Source organism: Cetorhinus maximus, chromosome 3 (assembly GCF_964194155.1).
Source record: "Cetorhinus maximus chromosome 3, sCetMax3.hap1.1, whole genome shotgun sequence".
Taxonomy (NCBI): Eukaryota; Metazoa; Chordata; class Chondrichthyes; order Lamniformes; family Cetorhinidae; genus Cetorhinus; species Cetorhinus maximus.
The window spans coordinates 112,463,025-112,482,674 of NC_135881.1; the positions used below are offsets into that span (position 1 = coordinate 112,463,025).

At 43.0% G+C, this 19,650-nt stretch overlaps 1 protein-coding gene across 6 annotated transcripts in view; it reads right to left on the reverse strand.

The window, feature by feature from the left end:
- The window catches only part of dgkb (diacylglycerol kinase, beta), a 959,831-nt gene that overhangs the window by 168,109 nt on the left and 772,072 nt on the right, over window positions 1-19,650 (reverse strand). For all 6 annotated transcript variants that reach the window (XM_078535051.1, XM_078535068.1, XM_078535062.1 and 3 more), the window contains one exon: window positions 11,313-11,403. In XM_078535051.1, coding sequence (XP_078391177.1) covers window positions 11,313-11,403 — 91 coding nt within the window. The remainder of the gene's footprint in view (window positions 1-11,312; window positions 11,404-19,650) is intronic.

A 19,650-nucleotide genomic window follows, 5' to 3' on the forward strand; every position in this document is an offset into this window, starting at 1 on the left:
TCGGTTTCTCAAAATCTACTTTACTGGATTAAAAAAAATCTAAATGCACCACTACTTTATTACAGTTAAAAGAAGAAGCAATATTTTTATAGCACTTATTAGGAGTATATTGGAAATACACACATTCACATTTGTCAAAGCCTGCTTTATCTTTCCTAGATTTTCCTTCGACCCACTCTTTTTAGAATTTCTGGATGACAATTTGTTGTTGGTTGCTGCAGGCATTTTCCACTCACTGATAAGAAATAACACTTTTCTATAGTAATAGTTGTCCCCATTGCTTTGCTACTTCTGCCACTCTGATGTGATAATAAATGTTGAAATGGCTTCATTTGTTGTGTGGTTTCGTAAATTGTATTTAAAATCTTTTAAAGCATTGCGTTTTAGTAGTCTCTGGTGGCACCTGGAAAATAACTGGGTTATTCCTTCGAGGTTTCCTCAGCATTCAAAATAGGCACATTTTCTTTAAATTAATTCAGAAAAATGTACACGAATAAACAAATTAAAAGAAAAAGGCTTGCACACCACTTTCAGGAAGATGGAGGGGCACATTTTCCTCTTTCCCACATGGACAAAAACAGTAGGTTGATTGGAGAGCAAAAACAAAAATCAGGCCAGAAAATCCCTGTTGAGACCAATAACTTTTTAACAAGAAAGGAATTCCCACGATCCCAATGGAAGGAAAATTGCTGGACAAAATTTCACTTTTTAAAACTTGTACTGTAACAAACTACATAAAATCAACATGTTTCAAACATTAGTTGGCAGATGAAGGATATTTCAAATAAAAAGGTAAATTTCACTTTAAATTGTTGATACAACAAAGATATGCTTTATGGAGTTACAAGCACTCACATACCTTCCAGCACATATGTGGAACACATGCAATCTCATCGCCTTTCCAACTCAGTCTCCACCATGTATGGTCTCTCACTTTATACTTAATTGTTTCAGCCCTCGAGACACCTTCACCAACATCCATATTCCACCCGAAGTCCCAGAACATGGTTGCCACCGACAAGGCGCAAGTCTATGAACCCTCTCTCATTGGGGTCACAACAGTCCTGGTGGCACAAAATCTGCGGACACTCCTTTCTCCGAAATCTTTAGATGGCTTGGTGGATTCTAGCAACACTGAAACAGCAGCAATGGGTCTCATCCAATCCACAACCCATTTCCCTTCCTGTCTTTAGCTCTCTGCTATTTCCAAATGTATAACAGGCAGAATAACACAGTCTCTACTCTATTCTCAGAGACCTGCTTCAATACCAGGATCTGTTTGAAGATTGCCAAACAGAAAACTGTTCCATTTGGAGAGAACTTTGCTTGTTTCTGTTTTATACAAATTCTCAGTGTGTTCTGAACTGCCAAACAGAAAACACTGTGTGGCCCAACCCCACTGCAATTAATTTTCTATTAGTCCTTTGTTTTTTAGCTGTTCAACAGCATGGCAACCTGAGGTCACATGGGAACTTCTTGGAACCTAATTATGTCACAATCAGGAAACCAATTAACTCTCTTTCAGAATACTCCCCAGCCCACTCTGGTCTTCAAGGGAGATAGTACATAAGAAAATACAGGCTTTGCCCAGCACATGGGTCATCACAGCATCACCTCCAATAATGGAGCTTGTCTGATTTTTGGTCAATTTAAATAAATTGAGAAATAAATCAGGCAACCTCTGTTCTGCCTGATTTTCTCTATGTGATTCATCTGGACAATTACTGATGTTTCAGTGCAAAAAATTAAAATCTGCCCCAGCATCTTGTGTCTTGCAGAAACATTTGGGTTTGATCTTTCTTTGTAAAATGTTACTTGCGAATTGGATAGAATGTACCTAAAATTGCACACACCTCCAGCTCATAGCACCAACACAGCAATAAATTGCAGAATCAGCAAATTTAAATACATAGAGCAAGTATAGACAATGCTTCTAAAGCAGGGATAGAGAGGGAGCTGGAAAATCAAGTGGCATTGGGAGGAAAAGTGGCACAGTGTAGACTGGGAAATACCTGGACAAAAGGCAGGAATTTGAGGCAGCTGCAGGATATAAAGCCTTCAAATGCTGTGGAGTGTAGGGAAAAGTTTTGTGGCGCCACCACCGCAGCCAAATTAAGTTAACTGCGTCACAGAATGGTTACATCACAGAAGGCCATTTGGCCCATCAAGTCCTTGCTGGCTCACTGCAAAAGCATTTTAGCTAGTCTCACGCCCCAGCCTTTTCCCTGTAACCCAGATATGTTTTCCCTTCAGGTGGTTACCCATTTTCCTCTTGAAAGCCACAATTGAATCTGCCTGCGCTACTCTTTCAGGCAGTGCATTCCGGATGTCACTGTGTAAAAATAGATTTTCTTCATGTCGCCTTTGGTTCTTTTGCCAATCTCCTTAATTCTGTGTCCTCTAATTTTCAACTCTTCCATCAATGGGGGTGGTTACTCCTCATTTACTCTGCCGAGCCACTTCATGATTTTGTTCCACTATATCTATCCCACTAGAGAGTGGCCTATAGAATACATCCCCTCTCTCCAGCACTGTAATATTCTCCTCCCTTCCTCATTTTTTTCCTTCCCTATCTTTACTGAATGCCTTGGGCCGAATTTCTGTCTGGGTGCAGAGGCGCGTTTCGTTATTCGTTGGGAAGCTCTTTTACATAAATTAGCATGTCATGCATGCTGATTAAAAGGCCAGCTCACTGAAATTAAGCTCCTCTTCCAAATTAAGCCCGCCAACAGCAAGAAATTAGAACGTTCACATTCAAGGCTCCACGTAAGTGGCGTGCACCTGTAGAGGCTGCCTTCTTCCATGATTAGCAGTATATTGCCACTGCATTGTCCTCTTTGGGGACCAGTGGTAAATGCCAGCCAGACTATGCTTGAGAGTGTGTGGTGGCAGTGCATGGAAGGTGACCAACGAGGGGAAGAAGGGTCAGTGGGGAAGGGTGGAGAAGTGGCCGGGTAAAAGCGGAAGGGGTAGTATAGGCTCTCTGGGTGCCCTTAAATATGGTACCCAGATCTTCGAACTAATGAGATAACATTGGGCATGGCAAATCCCTGCCTGTCCCTGTTGTGAGAATCAGTGAGCTCCTCGTGGATGTATTTGTAATGAGCTGAATAGTGCTAGATTGCGTGTAGTCAGACATCCCACTCCACCAGTGGAAATCGCTATCACTTCCGCTCCCACCACCAAACTTAGACTCCAGGGACGGAATTGTCTGTGCCAGCTGGCATAGGGCATGTTCGACAACGTGAGCGGACAATAAGGTGCCAAGGCCAAAAATCGGTTTCACAATGTCATGAAACCAGTTTGCAAACGTCCACTCTGCTCATCAATGGCAGGCTGCATTTCCCACCATCGGACATTGGGAACCTTATTGTAATACATCTGCGTATCATATAAGCCAAGCTCGTTGGAATCATCACCCCCACCCGATCATCCAAGCATATCAGCATGATGGCTGACGGCAGCGCACATTCCCTCTGTGATAAGGCTCTAGTCATAGAAATGCAGTGGAGGTCCTAATAGTGGCTCGATTCCAGGAGGATGATGACAACATGCACTGAGGACACTCCATAGATCTTCACATAGCCTCTGTGAATGTCTGACTCCTGTCTGGCTGAGGGCAGCTCACTTGCGCTCTGTGATCAGGGTCTTATCATGGAGTCGCAGTCATGAAACTTTAAATGCACCTGATCCTTTGTCAGCCTTCAGCACCTGACCCCTTCAGGAGCTCAGCGTCACTGGTCATAGATACTGATAAAATGGGGGTCAGTCCCACTTTAAAGGTGTTGAGAGCCACACGGAGAGTATGACGGAACTCTGTGACGCCTGCCCATGACATTCTGGCAGCAATGACAAGCACCATCGAAGTGCAGGCATCACTGATGTGTCTAGGGAGTGTGAAGCTGGACCATCACTTTGGCCTGAAGGCTGCACAAAGCACAGGGAAGAGACCCTGGACTGAGACACCTGCCTTTATCTTGTGCAGAAACCAAGGTTTCACATCTGAGTGACACGAACACTGCTCATCATAACAAGGAGCTATAGACAGGGTGACATTGCTGAGAGTTTATTTACAATAGTGAACATTATGTACAAGTGATTAACACCTGTGCCCAGGCTGTGCAACTACATCTTCTTAACTTTATAACCCTGCCGCTATGTCTTGATGCTCCCCAGTCATCCACAGCGGAGGTGGATGCAGCCTGCTGACCATAATGCCCTATGATGACCTTGGCGGGTGTCCTCTGGACGGTTGAGACCTGGAGGGCCCCAGCCTGCTTTCGGGGCCCTACCGTGCGGCAGTGGCACCCCCCTTGGCCTGTGGAGCTGGAGCTGCTGGGGTCACAAGGAGAGGGGATTCGGATGGGCTGGACACTCCTGGAGTCACCCGGGTGGATGGCCCCAGGGTATGCACCTGCTGATCCTCCTCCCTGTGGGTGCCCAAGGGCCCCTTGCTGACTCCATGAGGAGAATGGATAGCTGGAGTGAGATCAAGCTGCCCTGGAGCCCTCTCGTGTACACACCTTTGGAGGCCAACTATGGTATCAGTGAAGGATTACATCCTGTGCCGTGGTGTAGGACTGATGTCCTGGACCATGGTCTCCATGGCGGCCGCCATCCTGCCAGTTGACCACTGTGCATTGATGTGCCGGTGCTATCATCTCAGACTGAAGACGGATGGACTCCATCGTGCCTTGCAATCTGAGGAGTGCAGTGGGCACCCCTTCCTGATGTTCCCGAGCTTGCCTTTGCAGCTCCAGCAACTGTAACATGACCAAGTTCAGAGGTTCGTCATCTGACTCAGACTCAGCAAATTTCTGGCCTCCAGCAGTCCTATGGGTGCCGGGTTCCTGGGAAGTCCCTGCCTCTGCCTGCTGTGGATCAGACAGTGCGATGTGTTCACCAGATTGTGATCTCAAGGCTACTCTAAAGCTAGGTCTCGCCGAGGTGTGTGTCTCTGCGCTGGTGGAGGGTGTGGGTGAGCGCTGTGACGGAACTTCAGTGAAGTAGCCTTCCGATTCCTCTTCTTTGCGGCTTGATTGGTGCCCCTAGGTCTTGAACTCCATTGGCTGTTTCCCAGATGTACCTGTAAAAGCAAGGAGAGATAATTAGTGCATGGCAGTGGCCAGTGAAACACATCACATCACTCACAGCATGGTTGTCTGATGGATGTTGTACTGCTGGATCCTCACTTGGTAGAGCACCGCCGACCTCAGCCTCAGCACAGGAACAGTCCAGATGCACGCCAGCCAGCTGGATGGCTCTAGTTTTAAAGTCCTGAGGACCTTGATTTCAGGCATTCCTCCACTAGTCTGTCTCCTCTTCCTCTTGCTGTGCGTCGGCTTTTCCTGCATGAATAGAGATGGAGAGAGTGTAAGCAGGATGCCTGCCAGGCCAGATGATAAATATGCCTGGTCTGTGTGGGTGGTGAGTGGTCCCATGGACAGGATGAGGGCAATGAAAGTGTGTGTGAGTGAATGGTGGTGTCCCTTGTGGTGGCAGTGAGTGAGGCCCTGTGAATGTGTGATAGGTTTGTGAGCGTGAGTTGTGTGTGATGAGAAGAGTGACTCACCCTAGCGGAATGAAGGAGATCATTCATCCTTTTTCCACACTGGGTGGCTGTCCTCTTTTGTAGGGTGTTGGCGCTGACCACTGCTGCTGCCACCTTCCATGCTGGGTTGGTGACGCTGCTGCCCCTCCTGTAGCCAGAGCGGGGATAGAGGACATCATGGCAGGCCTCCACTGTGTCCAAAAGGTGATCGAGGAATGCGTCATTAAATCTGGGTGCTGCAGTCTTCTTGCCTTTCGGGGCCATGTCTTCTTTGCAGCAGTCCTTGTCTGGAAGCACTGAGAGGTGTTTGCATGGCTGTATTTTAAATATGGCGACCAGCATGATGAAGCAGCGAGGTGATGGCATGGTGGGTGAATGAGAGCCCGCCTGCCATCAAAATGGCACGTTTCCCAGGAATGCATTATTAATGAGCTGGGATTGGGCCGATATGGTGTGAAAAGATGCCATTGCGGCTAGCGGGTAAAAGGTCCCTTTTCCTGCCCGCTACTGCACTTAGTGCAAATCTGGGACAATTTTGTTCCAGAACAGGTGATTCCGGCCAACACATTTAATGCAGTCTCTTTTGAAGTTACAATTTTCCAACTAATATTTGAAAACATTTTATCCAGCGCGATGAAGAATGTGGAATGTAAATTAATCATATTCCGTTTCGCCCCTTAGACTGACCTGCGTAATCTCTATATAATTTTTTGATATCAATTACATTAACATTAGAAAATCTCAAACTTGTTCTAAAGGCTATTAGCTTCATTAATATTGGTTTTGATTTATTTATATTTTTGAAGTTTACTCTCAGCATTTCCTTTGGCCTGGATTTTCCTGTCAACAGCAAAGCAATGGCATCTGCCGCTGACTGCATGAAAGACCATATTTAGCTGGTTTGTAGGCTGCAGAGGCAGCTTCCTCTGGGGACCCAGTGTTGAGGTGAGCAGTGAGTTTTCCAGCATGGTGTACTGCCAGCAAAGCCATACATACCTCTTATTGATGTCACAAGCTGAAGAAATGTGCCTTAAGATCAGTTTTTTTTAATGATTTAAATATTTTAAAACAGTTATGACGCTTTTAAAAAATGTTATAAACTTGGTTCTTAAAAGCCTGCTGGGGTCTAACCCTCATGTATCAATGCAACCCAGCTCCTCTCCCCCCGTACCCTAAGCTCTCCCAGCTCCTCTCCCCCCGTACCCTAAGCTTTCCCAGCTCCTCTCCTACACCCACCCTCTTGGATCCATTGGCTACCTGGGTCCTGAGACCCGCCAATGCCAGAAACAATACTTGATGGGAGGGGAAAGTTTAGATAATTTCACTCTGTTTTTCCCCTCCAATCAAGTGCAGTTTCTTGGAGCTGAGTGGCTTGCTAGACCGCTTCAGAGGGTGGTTAAGAGTCAACCACATTGTTGTAGGTCTGGAGTCACATGTAGGCCAGACCAGGTAAGGACAGCAGATTTCCTTCCCTAAAGGATACCCGTGAACCAGATGGGTTTTTACAACAATTGATAATTGCTTCAAGGCACCATTACTGAAACTAGCTTTTGATTCCAGAATTATTAATTGAAGTTAAATTTCATCAGCTACCATGGTGGGTTTTGAGCCTGTGCCTCCACAGCATTAACCTGGACCTCTGGATTATTTGCCCAGTGACATTGCCACTAGGCTACCATCTCTCCTGACACAGCTCTCAGGGCACAGAGAAAGGCAGGGCCGGGGGGAGAAATCATGGGCCCCGGAACCTCTGTTGTTTCTGGGCCAATTATTGGCCCCAAGCTTTTAGCCCCACCCCCTGCACTTCCTTCAGGTGCCCCGAATTGGGAACTATAGTCAAAGTGGGTCCGAACTGTTTTATACAGGTTTATCAAAACTTGGCTTTTGTATTCTGTGCCTCTATTTATGAACCCATCAAAAGCTTAGATTTCAGTATGATACATTTTACAACCATGGCTTTGTCAGACAATTACACACAACTTGGTCATTCATATTATGCAACCAGCTCCACTTCTTTGAACCTGGCCTTTTGCAATATCTGGATAGTAACATCCAAAAGACTTGAACCTCAAAAGCACCGCAAATAACAATCGTATGTATAAATGAGAATGTTTTGAACTAATGATGGTCTATTCTATTGGCCAATGGCTCCAGTTTCACTTCCAAGTTTAAAAATGGCAAAACCTTGCAGCAAATTAGCATCAACCAATTCACCTGCAATAGTGTGCTGCTTCTATCCACTAAAGTGGGGTTTGTTAACAGAAACAATTATATTTTGCATTGAGTGACAAATATTTTCTTGTTTTTAATTGTGTGATGAAAGTATAATAATTTTCATAATATTTTTCTGATTTTATTGTGAAGTAGTTTATGGAGGTAAGTATGGTTGGGTCTGTGTGTGATTTAATTACATTTTGTAGTCAAGTAGACTGTAAGCTTTAAATCATCAAAAGAATCTAGGTGCTTGACATACTAATGAATAAATATGGATGTTGGCTTAGCATGTAAAGTATGAAGGGAATTTGCATTTTTAGGTAAATGAAGAGATTTGAAGTTTTCAGTCTGTACTTAAAAAAATTGGACACAAATAAGCTGCTAGGGTGGCTGCTGCAAACCACATGACTTTTAGCATTTGAACCTACAGAAATTATCAAATCTCATGCAAATACCTAATTAAATGTGCACATAGGTGAGTGTACCTCACAGCCATTTGTGGAATTCACACATCTCATTGTTTAAGGATAGGTCAACACCTAAAGACTATGGGCAGAATTTTCTGTGTGTCGGGTGGGCCCGACCCAATCTCCAGCGGGTGGAGAGCTGATCCCCGCCGGAGAAGCAGCCCGCACCGCCATTTAACATGGGTGGGCCAATTAAGGCCCGCCCAGCATGACATCTGGAAGGATGCGCTTCCTGTGGGGACAGGGGGGGGGGATTCCCCAAAAGCGAGAGTGTGCTCTTTCGCGAATGTGCACAAAAGAGCGCACATCTTCCTGAGGCAAAGTGCAACCTCAGGGAGATCACTTCCACTTTGAAAAAGATTAAAAATAGAAAAAAAAAATCCCTAACATGTTCCCCTCATGTGACAATGTCACATGAGATGGGACATGTTTATAATTTACACTATAGCTTTATTAAACTTTTTAAAACCCTGTATGAAACCTCACCCGCCGGTGGATGAGGTTTCATGTTTTTTCTAGTTGCCGCCGGGGCTCCTAGCCTGCCCACCAACCTTAAGGTTGGACGGGCAGGTTCTTTAATTGTTTAAATGATCCTGTCAATGGCCTCAATTGGCCATTGACCGGTCGGCGGGCGCGCAGCTGATTTTGCTGTGCCCCCGCCTTCCTGAAAATTTAAATGGGGCGGGATGACATCGGAGGTTCCGCCCGATGTCATCCCGCGTCATTTTATGCATCGGTGAGCGGGCCCCGCCCCCTGCTCGCCAACGGCAAAATTCTGCCCTATGGGGTTTCCCAACTGCCTGGATCCATGTTTCATACAGTACAATAGTTTGAAATTCAATAGCCACTATCAACTATTCATTGTATCACAATGGTGTCCCCCATCTAAACTAGGCAGGGTGGGCCTCAGAAGTGTTAACTCAGTGGTCATATAATCGAAGGTGGTTTCAGGGAACATACCCTTGTTCCCCAGGGCCCAGCAGACCCATCAGTCATCAGCTAGTTTGAGAAGCAAGCTCTGAAACTAGCTGCAAGTCAACAAGCAGCCGAAGTGCTTAACCTGTCCCAGTTACAAAGTTCACTTGAGAACCAACCTCCTAAATATTTGACTACAAGAGACTTTGCAATCTGCTGTGAACCCTTCAATGTACAAGACCCTCATTTCAACTTTAAATCATCGAACCCATTCAAGAAACCATGCGCCTGCTATATGCAGACTGGAAATCGTAAATCGGAGGCTGAATTAACTGTAATCTGTAAAAGTGCAGTACTATTATCTGCATCCAATTTGTGCGTGTGTGTGTATGTGTGTGTGTATGCATGCATGAGACTGACTGTGTGACATTGCGTTAAATAGGGGCAAGTGTATGATAATAAATAACCTTCTTTATTTTAAACTCATGAAAGCTTGCTGCTGAATTATTTAACTACAATACACACACCAGGGGTATGAAAATACTTGCCTCTTTCCAGACAGAACTTACTGATTGTGGGGTGTATGAAAACAATTACATTCTATCCCTGAGAAGTAACTGTGAGAAGGTAAGGCATGTGGGACTGTTATCGAATGGGGAATTGGGGTTGCATTTACTAATATCAGATATCGTTTTCACTTACAACCTGAACAGAAAACTTGCCATCTCCCTTCTTTTTCCTCCCCTTCCCTTCTCTAGCAGCTTGGCCTGCTCTGCTTGGGCTCTGCTCATTCTCCCAGTGTTGCTCTATTCCAGGGGAAGGGTCTACTGGTGCACCATGTTGGGCAGCAATTGGCTTTTGCACATGCCTCAAAGTCAGGAAAAACTCCTCCAGCAACTGCCACATCACTTCCTGTAGACTTTTGCAACTTTTAAGAGCTATGGAAAAATTTAAACCCTTGTAGAGTTGCACCAACAGCCAGAAGAAATCAGCCAGCACCTAATGTGTAATCTGTCGCTTGCCATTTCAACACTCCGCCCTGCTCTCTTGCCCACATGTCTGTCCTTGGCTTGCTGCATTGTTCCAGTGAAGCTCAATGCAAACTGGAGCAACAGCACCTCATCTTACGACTAGGCACTTTACAGCCTTCCGGACTGAATATTGAGTTCAACAATTTTAGATCTTGAACTCTCTCCTCCATCCCCACCCCCCTCCCATTTCTTCCCCCTCCTTTTTGTTTTTTTGCAATAATTTATATAGATTTTTCTTTTCCCACCTATTTCCATTATTTTTAAATGTATTTCCACCCATTGTTTATTTCTACCTTTTAGTGTTCCCCCACCCCCACTAGAGCTATCTGTACCTTATCTGTCCTGTCTTCTACTCTTAATTAGCACATTCCTTTAGATAATATCACCACCTTCAACACCTCTTTGTTCCTTTGTCTGTGACATCTTTTGGTTATCTCCACCTATTACTGGCTGCTTGTCCCAACAAACACCCCCCCCCTCCCCCCCCTCCCCCTTAAACCAGCTTATATTTCACCCCTTTCCTATTTTTACTTAGTTCTGTTGAAGAGTCATGAGGACTCGAAACGTCAACTGTACTCTCCTCCGCCGATGCTGCCAGGCCTGCTGAGTTTTTCCAGGTATTTCTGTTTCTGTTTTTGTTCCTAATCTGTAAGTAGTTGTTGAACCCTTTAAGTATTACTGGTGGGATTCCTTCCTGCTACTTAAAGCAGGTTCAGCTGTGTGAGATTAAGCAAGGTTGTCACCTGGAGCGTTGAAGTCCAAAATATCACCAGCAGTGTCAAATCCATGTTGCACACTGATTGACCTCATGATCTACCTGCTCTGCATACTGCTGCACGTGCATTAATTCCCTGAACCAAAATGGTATCTGGTGTGAAGCATGGCAGAAGAGTGTGCCCACAAAGCAGCACCAACTTAGTCCCACACTACACCAAACAATGGGCACCACCAAGTCCGATTTCATGCCCCTGGATTCTGAATGAAAAGGTCCTGTTAAGCAGTGTTAATAGAATAGGTATTATACACTAAATAGGAATGCCCATTTCTACCTAAAACCTGATCACCTAGGGCAATAGGAAAAGTTAAGGGACAATTAATCTTGAACCACTTTTTCTAGTTATCGATTCATCTTACCTCAATCTCTACATATTCATGTAGTCTCTTGCATGTGGCGGAGAACGTTTCAGATGTCCCAAATTCAAAATACCAGAATTTGTTCTTCATTCTAAAAGAAATGGACACAGCAGATTACTTCATGTAACTAGTTTTTAGGAAGAAATGCTTTGGGTAAGCACTGATCAAAAAAAGTTGGCCAATAATCAATCTGGATCATCCAGCATTAAGGTACTTTTGGTTATCGAAATGCAGCTGACAGCACACACATCATACTTCTGGCATCAACTGTGCCAAGAAATATAAAGCATCAACTGACCTTGTTGCAGTCCAGCCCCCCCTGGGTTTTATGTACTGCCACCAGCTTTGCCACCTCTATTGCTCAGAGTCTTCTGAAGAACCGCATCGTGTGGACATAAAGAAGGGACAGCAGTGTTAGGAGGCTTGTCTAGCCTCCTGAAATTGGAGTTGCAAATTCAAACTCAGCAAAATAGGCCAAAAATGGTCTTGAAAAAAGACATCATAGCACTGGAAAACTTTACAGATAGCAGCTTTACTAGCAGGCCATGGATGCCATCTTATCATGCGCACATACCATGTATATAGGCTAAGGGTAACTTACTGTATTTTATAAACCACACACAGAAGTTTTATATCTCTAATATATTCAATGTATGCAATATTTGTGTCCTACATGTAGATGTTCATGCATCATTACTCTTACTGTCACATCCAGAGCATTACTGAAATCAAAACTATTACATTCCCCTTTTGATGTAATAAACTGTTTTTTTTGGTGCTGAAAACTAGCTCCAAGTAAGATCTCTCACGAAGGTGGGGAAGGGAGATACACCGAATAAAACTCAACACCAGAAATGGATGCTGAAACTGCAAATGTCAGTTTGGGATTCTGCATTTCAACATTCAGTGATGCACCACACAACCTCACAATGTTCTTAGCAATGGTGAGTGTGAAACTATACTGCCAACATCTACCGTATGAACAAATGGACTGAAGTTGATTTTCTGGTAAGTTGAAGCAGATGCTTGTTCACTTATCTCCATCTTAGAATCTCCTTTCATGAATTTCCTGAAATCAATTTAAATGCTTCAATTCACCAACTACAGTTTCTTTTGTAAATTCTATTTTCAAACTCACTTTTTTCATAACATAAATTGCTTGAAGATGCAAATTTTTCTACTAAACTAAATGCATTTCAGAGTTTCCATTTCTTAGATCCTGCCAACATATTCATATGGCAGGATCATATACAGATAGCATGTGCAGGTACAGATAGCATGTGCAGGTACAGATAGCATGTGCAGGTAAGGAAATAATTTATGTTGCTTGCTGTCCAAAGCCTGTAAAAAAATGGGTTAGGTACTTAGTCAATTCTGGCAGCAAAGTACACAGCAACTCAGCATTGTTCCACCATTAAAATCTAAATGACCCAGAAAGAAAATCGATATTTCTAGTCAGCCTTCTGGCTACTGTTTAGCCAGTAGGTATGGATTTCCTTTGGCTTTCTTGGTTCCTCTGGGAGCATTGTAACCCTAGGGGAGTAATAATGAGTTTGCAGCCTAGTTTAGCTCACTGCTGAACATCTGAGTGGTTGATATTGTATAGTGTCAGCGCTTTGTATTATAGATTAGACTTGTCATCGGTCTATTGTTATAGGGTGGCAACATCCTACTTAACCTTTGGGCACTACACAGGAGTCTGGCACATGTCATATTTATTAAGGAAAGATTCAGTCAAATTAAAATAGTTCAGGTGGAAGACAATATCACGCTATTGATAGCTTATAGATCTGAGTGAACTGAGTTAGCAGTTTAAAAAATAAAAAAATCGTCTAAACAGAATTTGTGACTTTGCATTTGTCTGTTTTGTCAATCAATACTCGCTTAATTGCTGAGTGTGGCTACAATAACACCAAAGGGTGAATAATGTCAACGCTTTCACTAAATTCAGGCTTCAAAAACACATTTAGAGCTCCTTAAAGGGAAGGATAATGCTGCTGGAGTTAGTACCCATTAACACTAATGGATGTTTGTTATCTTGTTGAGGAAGGTAAGGCAGTCAATGGTTACCTTAGGGACATTACTGAATCAGGTCTCTACTATACTGGTAGGGTAGAAGTCAACCACAGTTTTTTCAACTTGACTGAGCTTGATCCAATCTAGCATTGTGAACTACATGTCTAACAGTTGGGGTTTGCAGTTTTGAGTCTTAATTGCCACAGAACTAGAAATTCCTTTTGCTCCCATTCTCAAAGGACTTGCTGAGGAAGTTATATCAGGGATAGAATCATGAAACCAAGTTGTGAACAGATTAAGACTTTAGGAAGTCAAAATTTGCTACAATGATATTCCAAAGATACAAGTATCAGTGGGCATTCCTGAATACTTAGTGTGTAAATGTACCACCTAGTGTACGATGCACAACACAGATCAAGGAAGTCACTATTTCAACCATTATTCTGTCAAATTATCTGAGTGCTAGGGTTCCTACTCTTAGCTACTATCCACTCTTGGTGCATCTATTTAGAAAGAATCAGGCTTCTCTGTGACTTTCTCTCTAACTCCAAGTTTAGACTGTCTGCTAAATTCACAGTTTATGAGCGCACACAAGGCTAGCTACAGTCATGAATTAATGTATGCCAATTTGAGTAGCTTGGGGAACCTGATCAAAGTGCTGCACAAGTTGTTTTTCTGTTCCAAGAGACCCTGGACAACAGATTTGTGCACTGTATATGTTCCTTCTCCACTGTCTAGGTCCTTGGACGCCTGATCATCGCACCATGTAAGTTATTCCTAGTTTACTGAATAGTTGATGAATGTGCAGTTATTAATTCAACAAGACTTAAAATATAAATCAGAGCTATGCAAGATTTATGCTTCTTGGCATCAATGCTCCCTCAAATCAGGGCCCACTGTGATGACAAGATTTGAAGGTGCTTTCATTTGCCCTGTAAGAGAATGCATTCACAGTTTTGCTAAGTGACAAAAGTATTCAGCAATTGAACAGTTACATCCATCATTGACTGATCTCCATCAAATTTCATGGCAATTAAAAAAACAAAGAATACAAATAGACTTCAATTGTACAGACTACTGAAATCGCCCTAATTGGTTTCCACAGAACACGAGATTCATGCTCTTTTTACCTCTGACATTTCAGCCCCAGATAGTCTAAATCATTAAAGTCATGCAAAAGCTTATAAATGACCAAACTCCAGATCTATTGGTTTTTAAAATCACTAATCTCATAAATGATCTATCCTCACCTTTCTGCAGCCAGTCACAATTTATTAAGTCAGAACCTGAAAAGGTGTGACCTTCAGAACTCTTTCTTATAGTTCTGGCACATAACAGACTGGGGATCTTTACAATAGTGATGTGTCATTATGACCATGTGAAGACATTAGAGAGAGATTTCCTCCATTCAGCGTAGGAAAATCATTCTTCATATTAGCATTTCCAATTTTGTTACAAAAGACACACAGAGTAAATCTTCCCCTCACCACCAACCCAAAATTGTTGAGATATTTTAAGTTCAATTCTGTTTCAAGAGAAAGGCGAAAACCATCACACATCACAATTTTTGTTAGAAATAAAGCCTGTGCCATTTTAGCAAAAACCATTTAAATCACTTTTTAAATAATTTATGTTAGCAAGGCTGACATTCATTGCCTAGTTGCCCTGAAGAAGGTGGGCCTTCACCTTGCAGCGGTTTGGTCCAACTGAATGGTTTATTAGACGACTTTAAGGTGAACTATATTTAAGTGGGATTGGAGTCACATATATAACAAGCAGGTTTATTTCATTGATCAGCCAGTTGGTTTTTTTACAACAATCTGACAGCTTTTATATGTTGCCAGTTTTTTAAACTGAATTCAAATATTAAAATCCCCTGGGTGAGCTTTGATCTCAAATTCTCTGGATTATTAGTCCAGGCGTCTGAATGACATGTCCAGTAACCTAGACCACCAAACCTTCGCACATTCAAGAATGGAACAAGTCCTGTTTTTCTTCAGTGCAAATCATGCACCCCAGAAACAGATGACAATAAGAACTAGTCCATCCCATGGTTTGAGTTTATCCTAAATTATATTGCAATTTTTTTTGCATTCCATATTTTGTTCTTGCTATGCTTTGTTGTCTTCTGCAACATGTAAGGTGAGGTTTGGTGGAGAACGTCACAAAATTCAAGTAGTCAGTCATACCTTCACTTCACTACTTTGGCTGGGATTTCCCATCCTCTACCTCCGATAGCACTGCCACTGGTTGTTTCTTCCCTGCCCATTGCATGCAAATAGCAGCAGAGAGGTCCCTGGACTCCAACAGGTTTTCCTTTTTCCCAATCCAATTTTTTCCGCTTCCTGGGACCATCATGAGGAAGGTGATAAGAAACCCCTTTTGTTCCTACAATTTCCCTGTAGTGGTTTATTCTCAATCCAGTCAGCTCACAGATTTACCTGTTGAAGACTTTAATCTAGTCCAAGGCCTTCGCTGGGAGTCGTTCTTATGATCTTCGAGCACTTCCTCACGGTCTCTTCTCTGCTGTAATGGTTCCCCTGCTGCAAAACCATGAGGATCCTCTGCCTTTACACTGGGAAGCATTCTCTTGTTGTTGGAATTCTTTTATGAGCCCATCATACAAATGAAGCATGCTGCAACCCACGAAAATGGGTCAGAGCTGGAATAGATAGGGCTGCTTGGGAGCAAGTTACCAGAACTCCACTCAGAAGAAGAAAACCCTCTCATCATATTTAAAATGTATCTGATTAACATGCTTCCTGCTCTGAAATTAAATGAAAGTATTTCACTATTCAAATGGTTAATGGCAAAGAGAGGATATGAAGCTTTGATTTAGAGTTAGCTTGCCTTGGGGCAGCACCCGTGCCTTTGAGCCATCAGGGGACGGAAGGTCCAAGCTGCACTTAAATACATAATTTAGGCTAACACTTCAATGCAGTACTGAGGAGGTGTTAAATTGATGAAAGCTCTTTTCATAAATGTAGCCATAGTTTTAATAGAAGAAATCGGAGTAGTAGTAATAGTCATAACCATTCTCACTTTGCTAGTGTCTAACTGTCAGCTAAGCTCAGTCAGTAGCACCTTCATCTCAGCACCAGAATGTTGTGAGTTCAAAACTTAATGTAGAACCTGAGCACATAAACTCAGGAGACACAGATAGAATGGTAAGCTAAGCCCCGTTTGCCTGTTAAAGTGGACATAAAAAAACCCCATGAGCCTGCTTTGAAGAAGAGTTAGGCGTTCATCCAATACCCTGTTCAACATTTACTCCTTACCCAGCACCACTAAAACATATTCACTGGTCATTCATCATTTTTTTGTTTGTGGGGCCTTGCTGTGTTCAAATTGGTTGGTGCATTTTCCTACAAAGCACCAATGTCTACAGCTCAAAAGCAAAAACAAAAGGCTATGAGATAACCGAAGGAGTTTTGATGTTGTGAAAAGTCCAAATTAAATGCAAATTCTTTCTTTTGTCAGTTTTCAATAAGCTACTTTACTTCAGGTCAAAAAATGGTCAAGGAAAAAGGAATACAGCTGGATTAGATAAAAAAGATTTAGATCCAATAGGGCTTCCACAGCAATTGTTTGGACTACATGCGGAAGACTGACCGGAAATATCTTTATTATAATAATAGTACTTAAATTGTCATAATATGTGCACCTACCTTCAACCTATAGCAGCAGTACACTGTACCATTTTTCTGATAATAAAAGTGCCTGAACAATCTAGTTTGCTTGAACACAGATCCATAAACAAAATCTCCATGTGTGTGTGTCCTTAAAATGGATCTTTTTAATCTAGTTGGGGGAGTGGGGAGATTGAAACAATTATAGCCTATTCCATCAACTATGTACTAAGTCTCTGATAACCACAGTAATGTTGAAATTCCTAAGTTTAGAATTTTTTTTAAGTTAAATACCTCACGATTCATTTAAAAAATCTACCTGCCTTTAAAGTTTGCATGACATTCCATCAACATTTTTCAATTGGTCAGACAGGCCGAGACATTTCTACCACTCCATAACAGATCCACACTGTGGAGTTTGTATAAAAACAGATGTAATGGGCGTAATGGAGTGGGGAAGACTTCACAGACCTTTAAAATGGCAGAAAGGACCCGAATGCGGAAGCCAGCCCACATTTCCAAGAGACACAATTTTTGCCAGTAGAGGAAAGGGGGCGGGGTATGATTCACACAGGAGAGAAACCTGAACTTAGCAGGGCCACCTAAATTGATGAAGTATTGGTAACCTCTCTTGAAAGGTGGTTGGGGGGGTGGTGAGAGGGTGTGAGTGGTGAGGGCTAGAGGTCTAACAGCTTCTGAAACGACTAGGACAAAGCCCCAGAGAACTGAGGCGGATTTTTTAATAAACCTGGGCATTTGTCTGGCTCCATAACCTCCTACACTCTGCTTCCGAGGTGGGCTGGGCCGACTCCATCCTGCACCTACCCATTCAGAGTGAAAACTGCATGTATCGGGGTACTTTTTACTAAGGTGGTAGGTGGGTCCAGCAAGACGGGAAATTTCCTGACTTAAGCTACCCGCCTCAGTTGCAAAAATCCAGCCCAATAACACTGGCTTCCAATAATAACAGCATTGTGCCACACTGTTTAATATTTTCTACCTTCTGACTTACAATTAAGCTTTACCTTGTTACTTCTGTTAGGAAGAAAATCAGATTTGTCGAAGTACATAAAAACATAGAATGTTACAACACAGAAATATGCTATTTGGTCCATAAAATCAGTGCTGGTATTTTTATCACCGGGGTTAAAGTTGAGACTCAAAACAAAGAGGTGGTTGCAATTTTGAGGACCTGGCCTGACTTATATTGGACCCACGGGTGAAGGAAGTTAGACATTGACCCCAAAAGGCATGAAAACTCAAGAAGAGTTTAGAATCACAAGGGAATAAATATTAAATTGGACTGCTAACCAGCGTTGGGTGCCAATTGGCTGCTTGGGTGGTGCTGAGGGAAGCTCTTGTTCATTTTGAGGGATAATACATGTTAGTATACAGCTGGTGAGCTGTGGGCAGTATGCCCCATTGCTGCTCACCAGCTCCAGACCAGCTAGCATCATGGTAGGTGCAAAAGGACAGGGAAGGACCATTCGCAAAAAGTGTGAACATGGTGCAGCAACATTATTTTTGCTGAACCCAGAAAAGCACCACTGTTGAATTTGACCACACAAAAATAATTAAAAGATTACATTTTTGACCCTCCTTTGGCTGGACCACCAGTTACCAACATAGCAATCGAGGTATCTGATCCAAATTTGCACAGGAATAGTGCCTATTACCTAAATGGGGTGACGGGTTTGGTCACCCATCATTGAGGCCTTCCGAAGATGTCATCAGCCAAATTAGGAATGGGGCAGTAATGGGCCCAAGATGAGCAAATATGGTACATACATAGTAAAATGCAGTGTAAGCGGACATTATATAGTGTGGTAATATTCACTGTCAGTGCTCACACTTGAATAGTGGTCACTTGGGTGATGTACTGGGTGGCTGCTGGTATCAGAGTCTATTTTAGAATTCCCCAGTGTTTGTTAGTAGCTTAGGGAAACAATGTAAGAAGTGAAGAGAGGAAACTTAGAATGGTTACCAAAATATTGGGAGAAAGGAATCATTCACTTCAGTGGTATTCACTTACCTCAGTGGACAAATACTGATTTGTATTTTGATTTTGGGCACATGACCAATATAATTTTTTTAAAATCCAATGACTGAATTGGTAACTTCAGTGATGGAATCTTTGATTGAAGCCAGTTTACACTGAATTGAATTTTAAATGATGAGGTGCATTTCCAAAATGAATAATTAGGTCACTGAGGCATCGGAGAAAGGATAAATACATTATTCAGACCTGAAAATAAAGAGGAAAAATAGGTTTAAGATTTTATTTTTTGAAGCTGGTGTGAATGATGTCAATACCGATGAGCAGCAGTGGATATATGCTGGGGGGAGAATTTTCCTCATGTCGGGCCGGCCGGTCAGGAGCGGGCGCGGATCCGATTGCTGCTTGCGATCGGGTCCACGCTGCCAATTAAGGGCCACCCAGTGTAATGCACGACTGCCGAGGATAGCAGGCAGGCGGCAGCGGGGGTGCAATGACTGGTGGGTCCAATGGTGATTTGGTGGCTTGTTTAAGTGAAGCACTGGCAGCCTTGGAAAGGCTGATCACAATGGCCAGTAGAAGGGTTCTCCAGAGCACTGCTGGAGAGCAGGCCAGGCCGGAGGGTAGGGTAGCGGAGCAGGCCAGGCCGGAGGGTAGTGCAGTGGGGCAGTGCGCCCCTCGGTTTTCTGATGAGTGT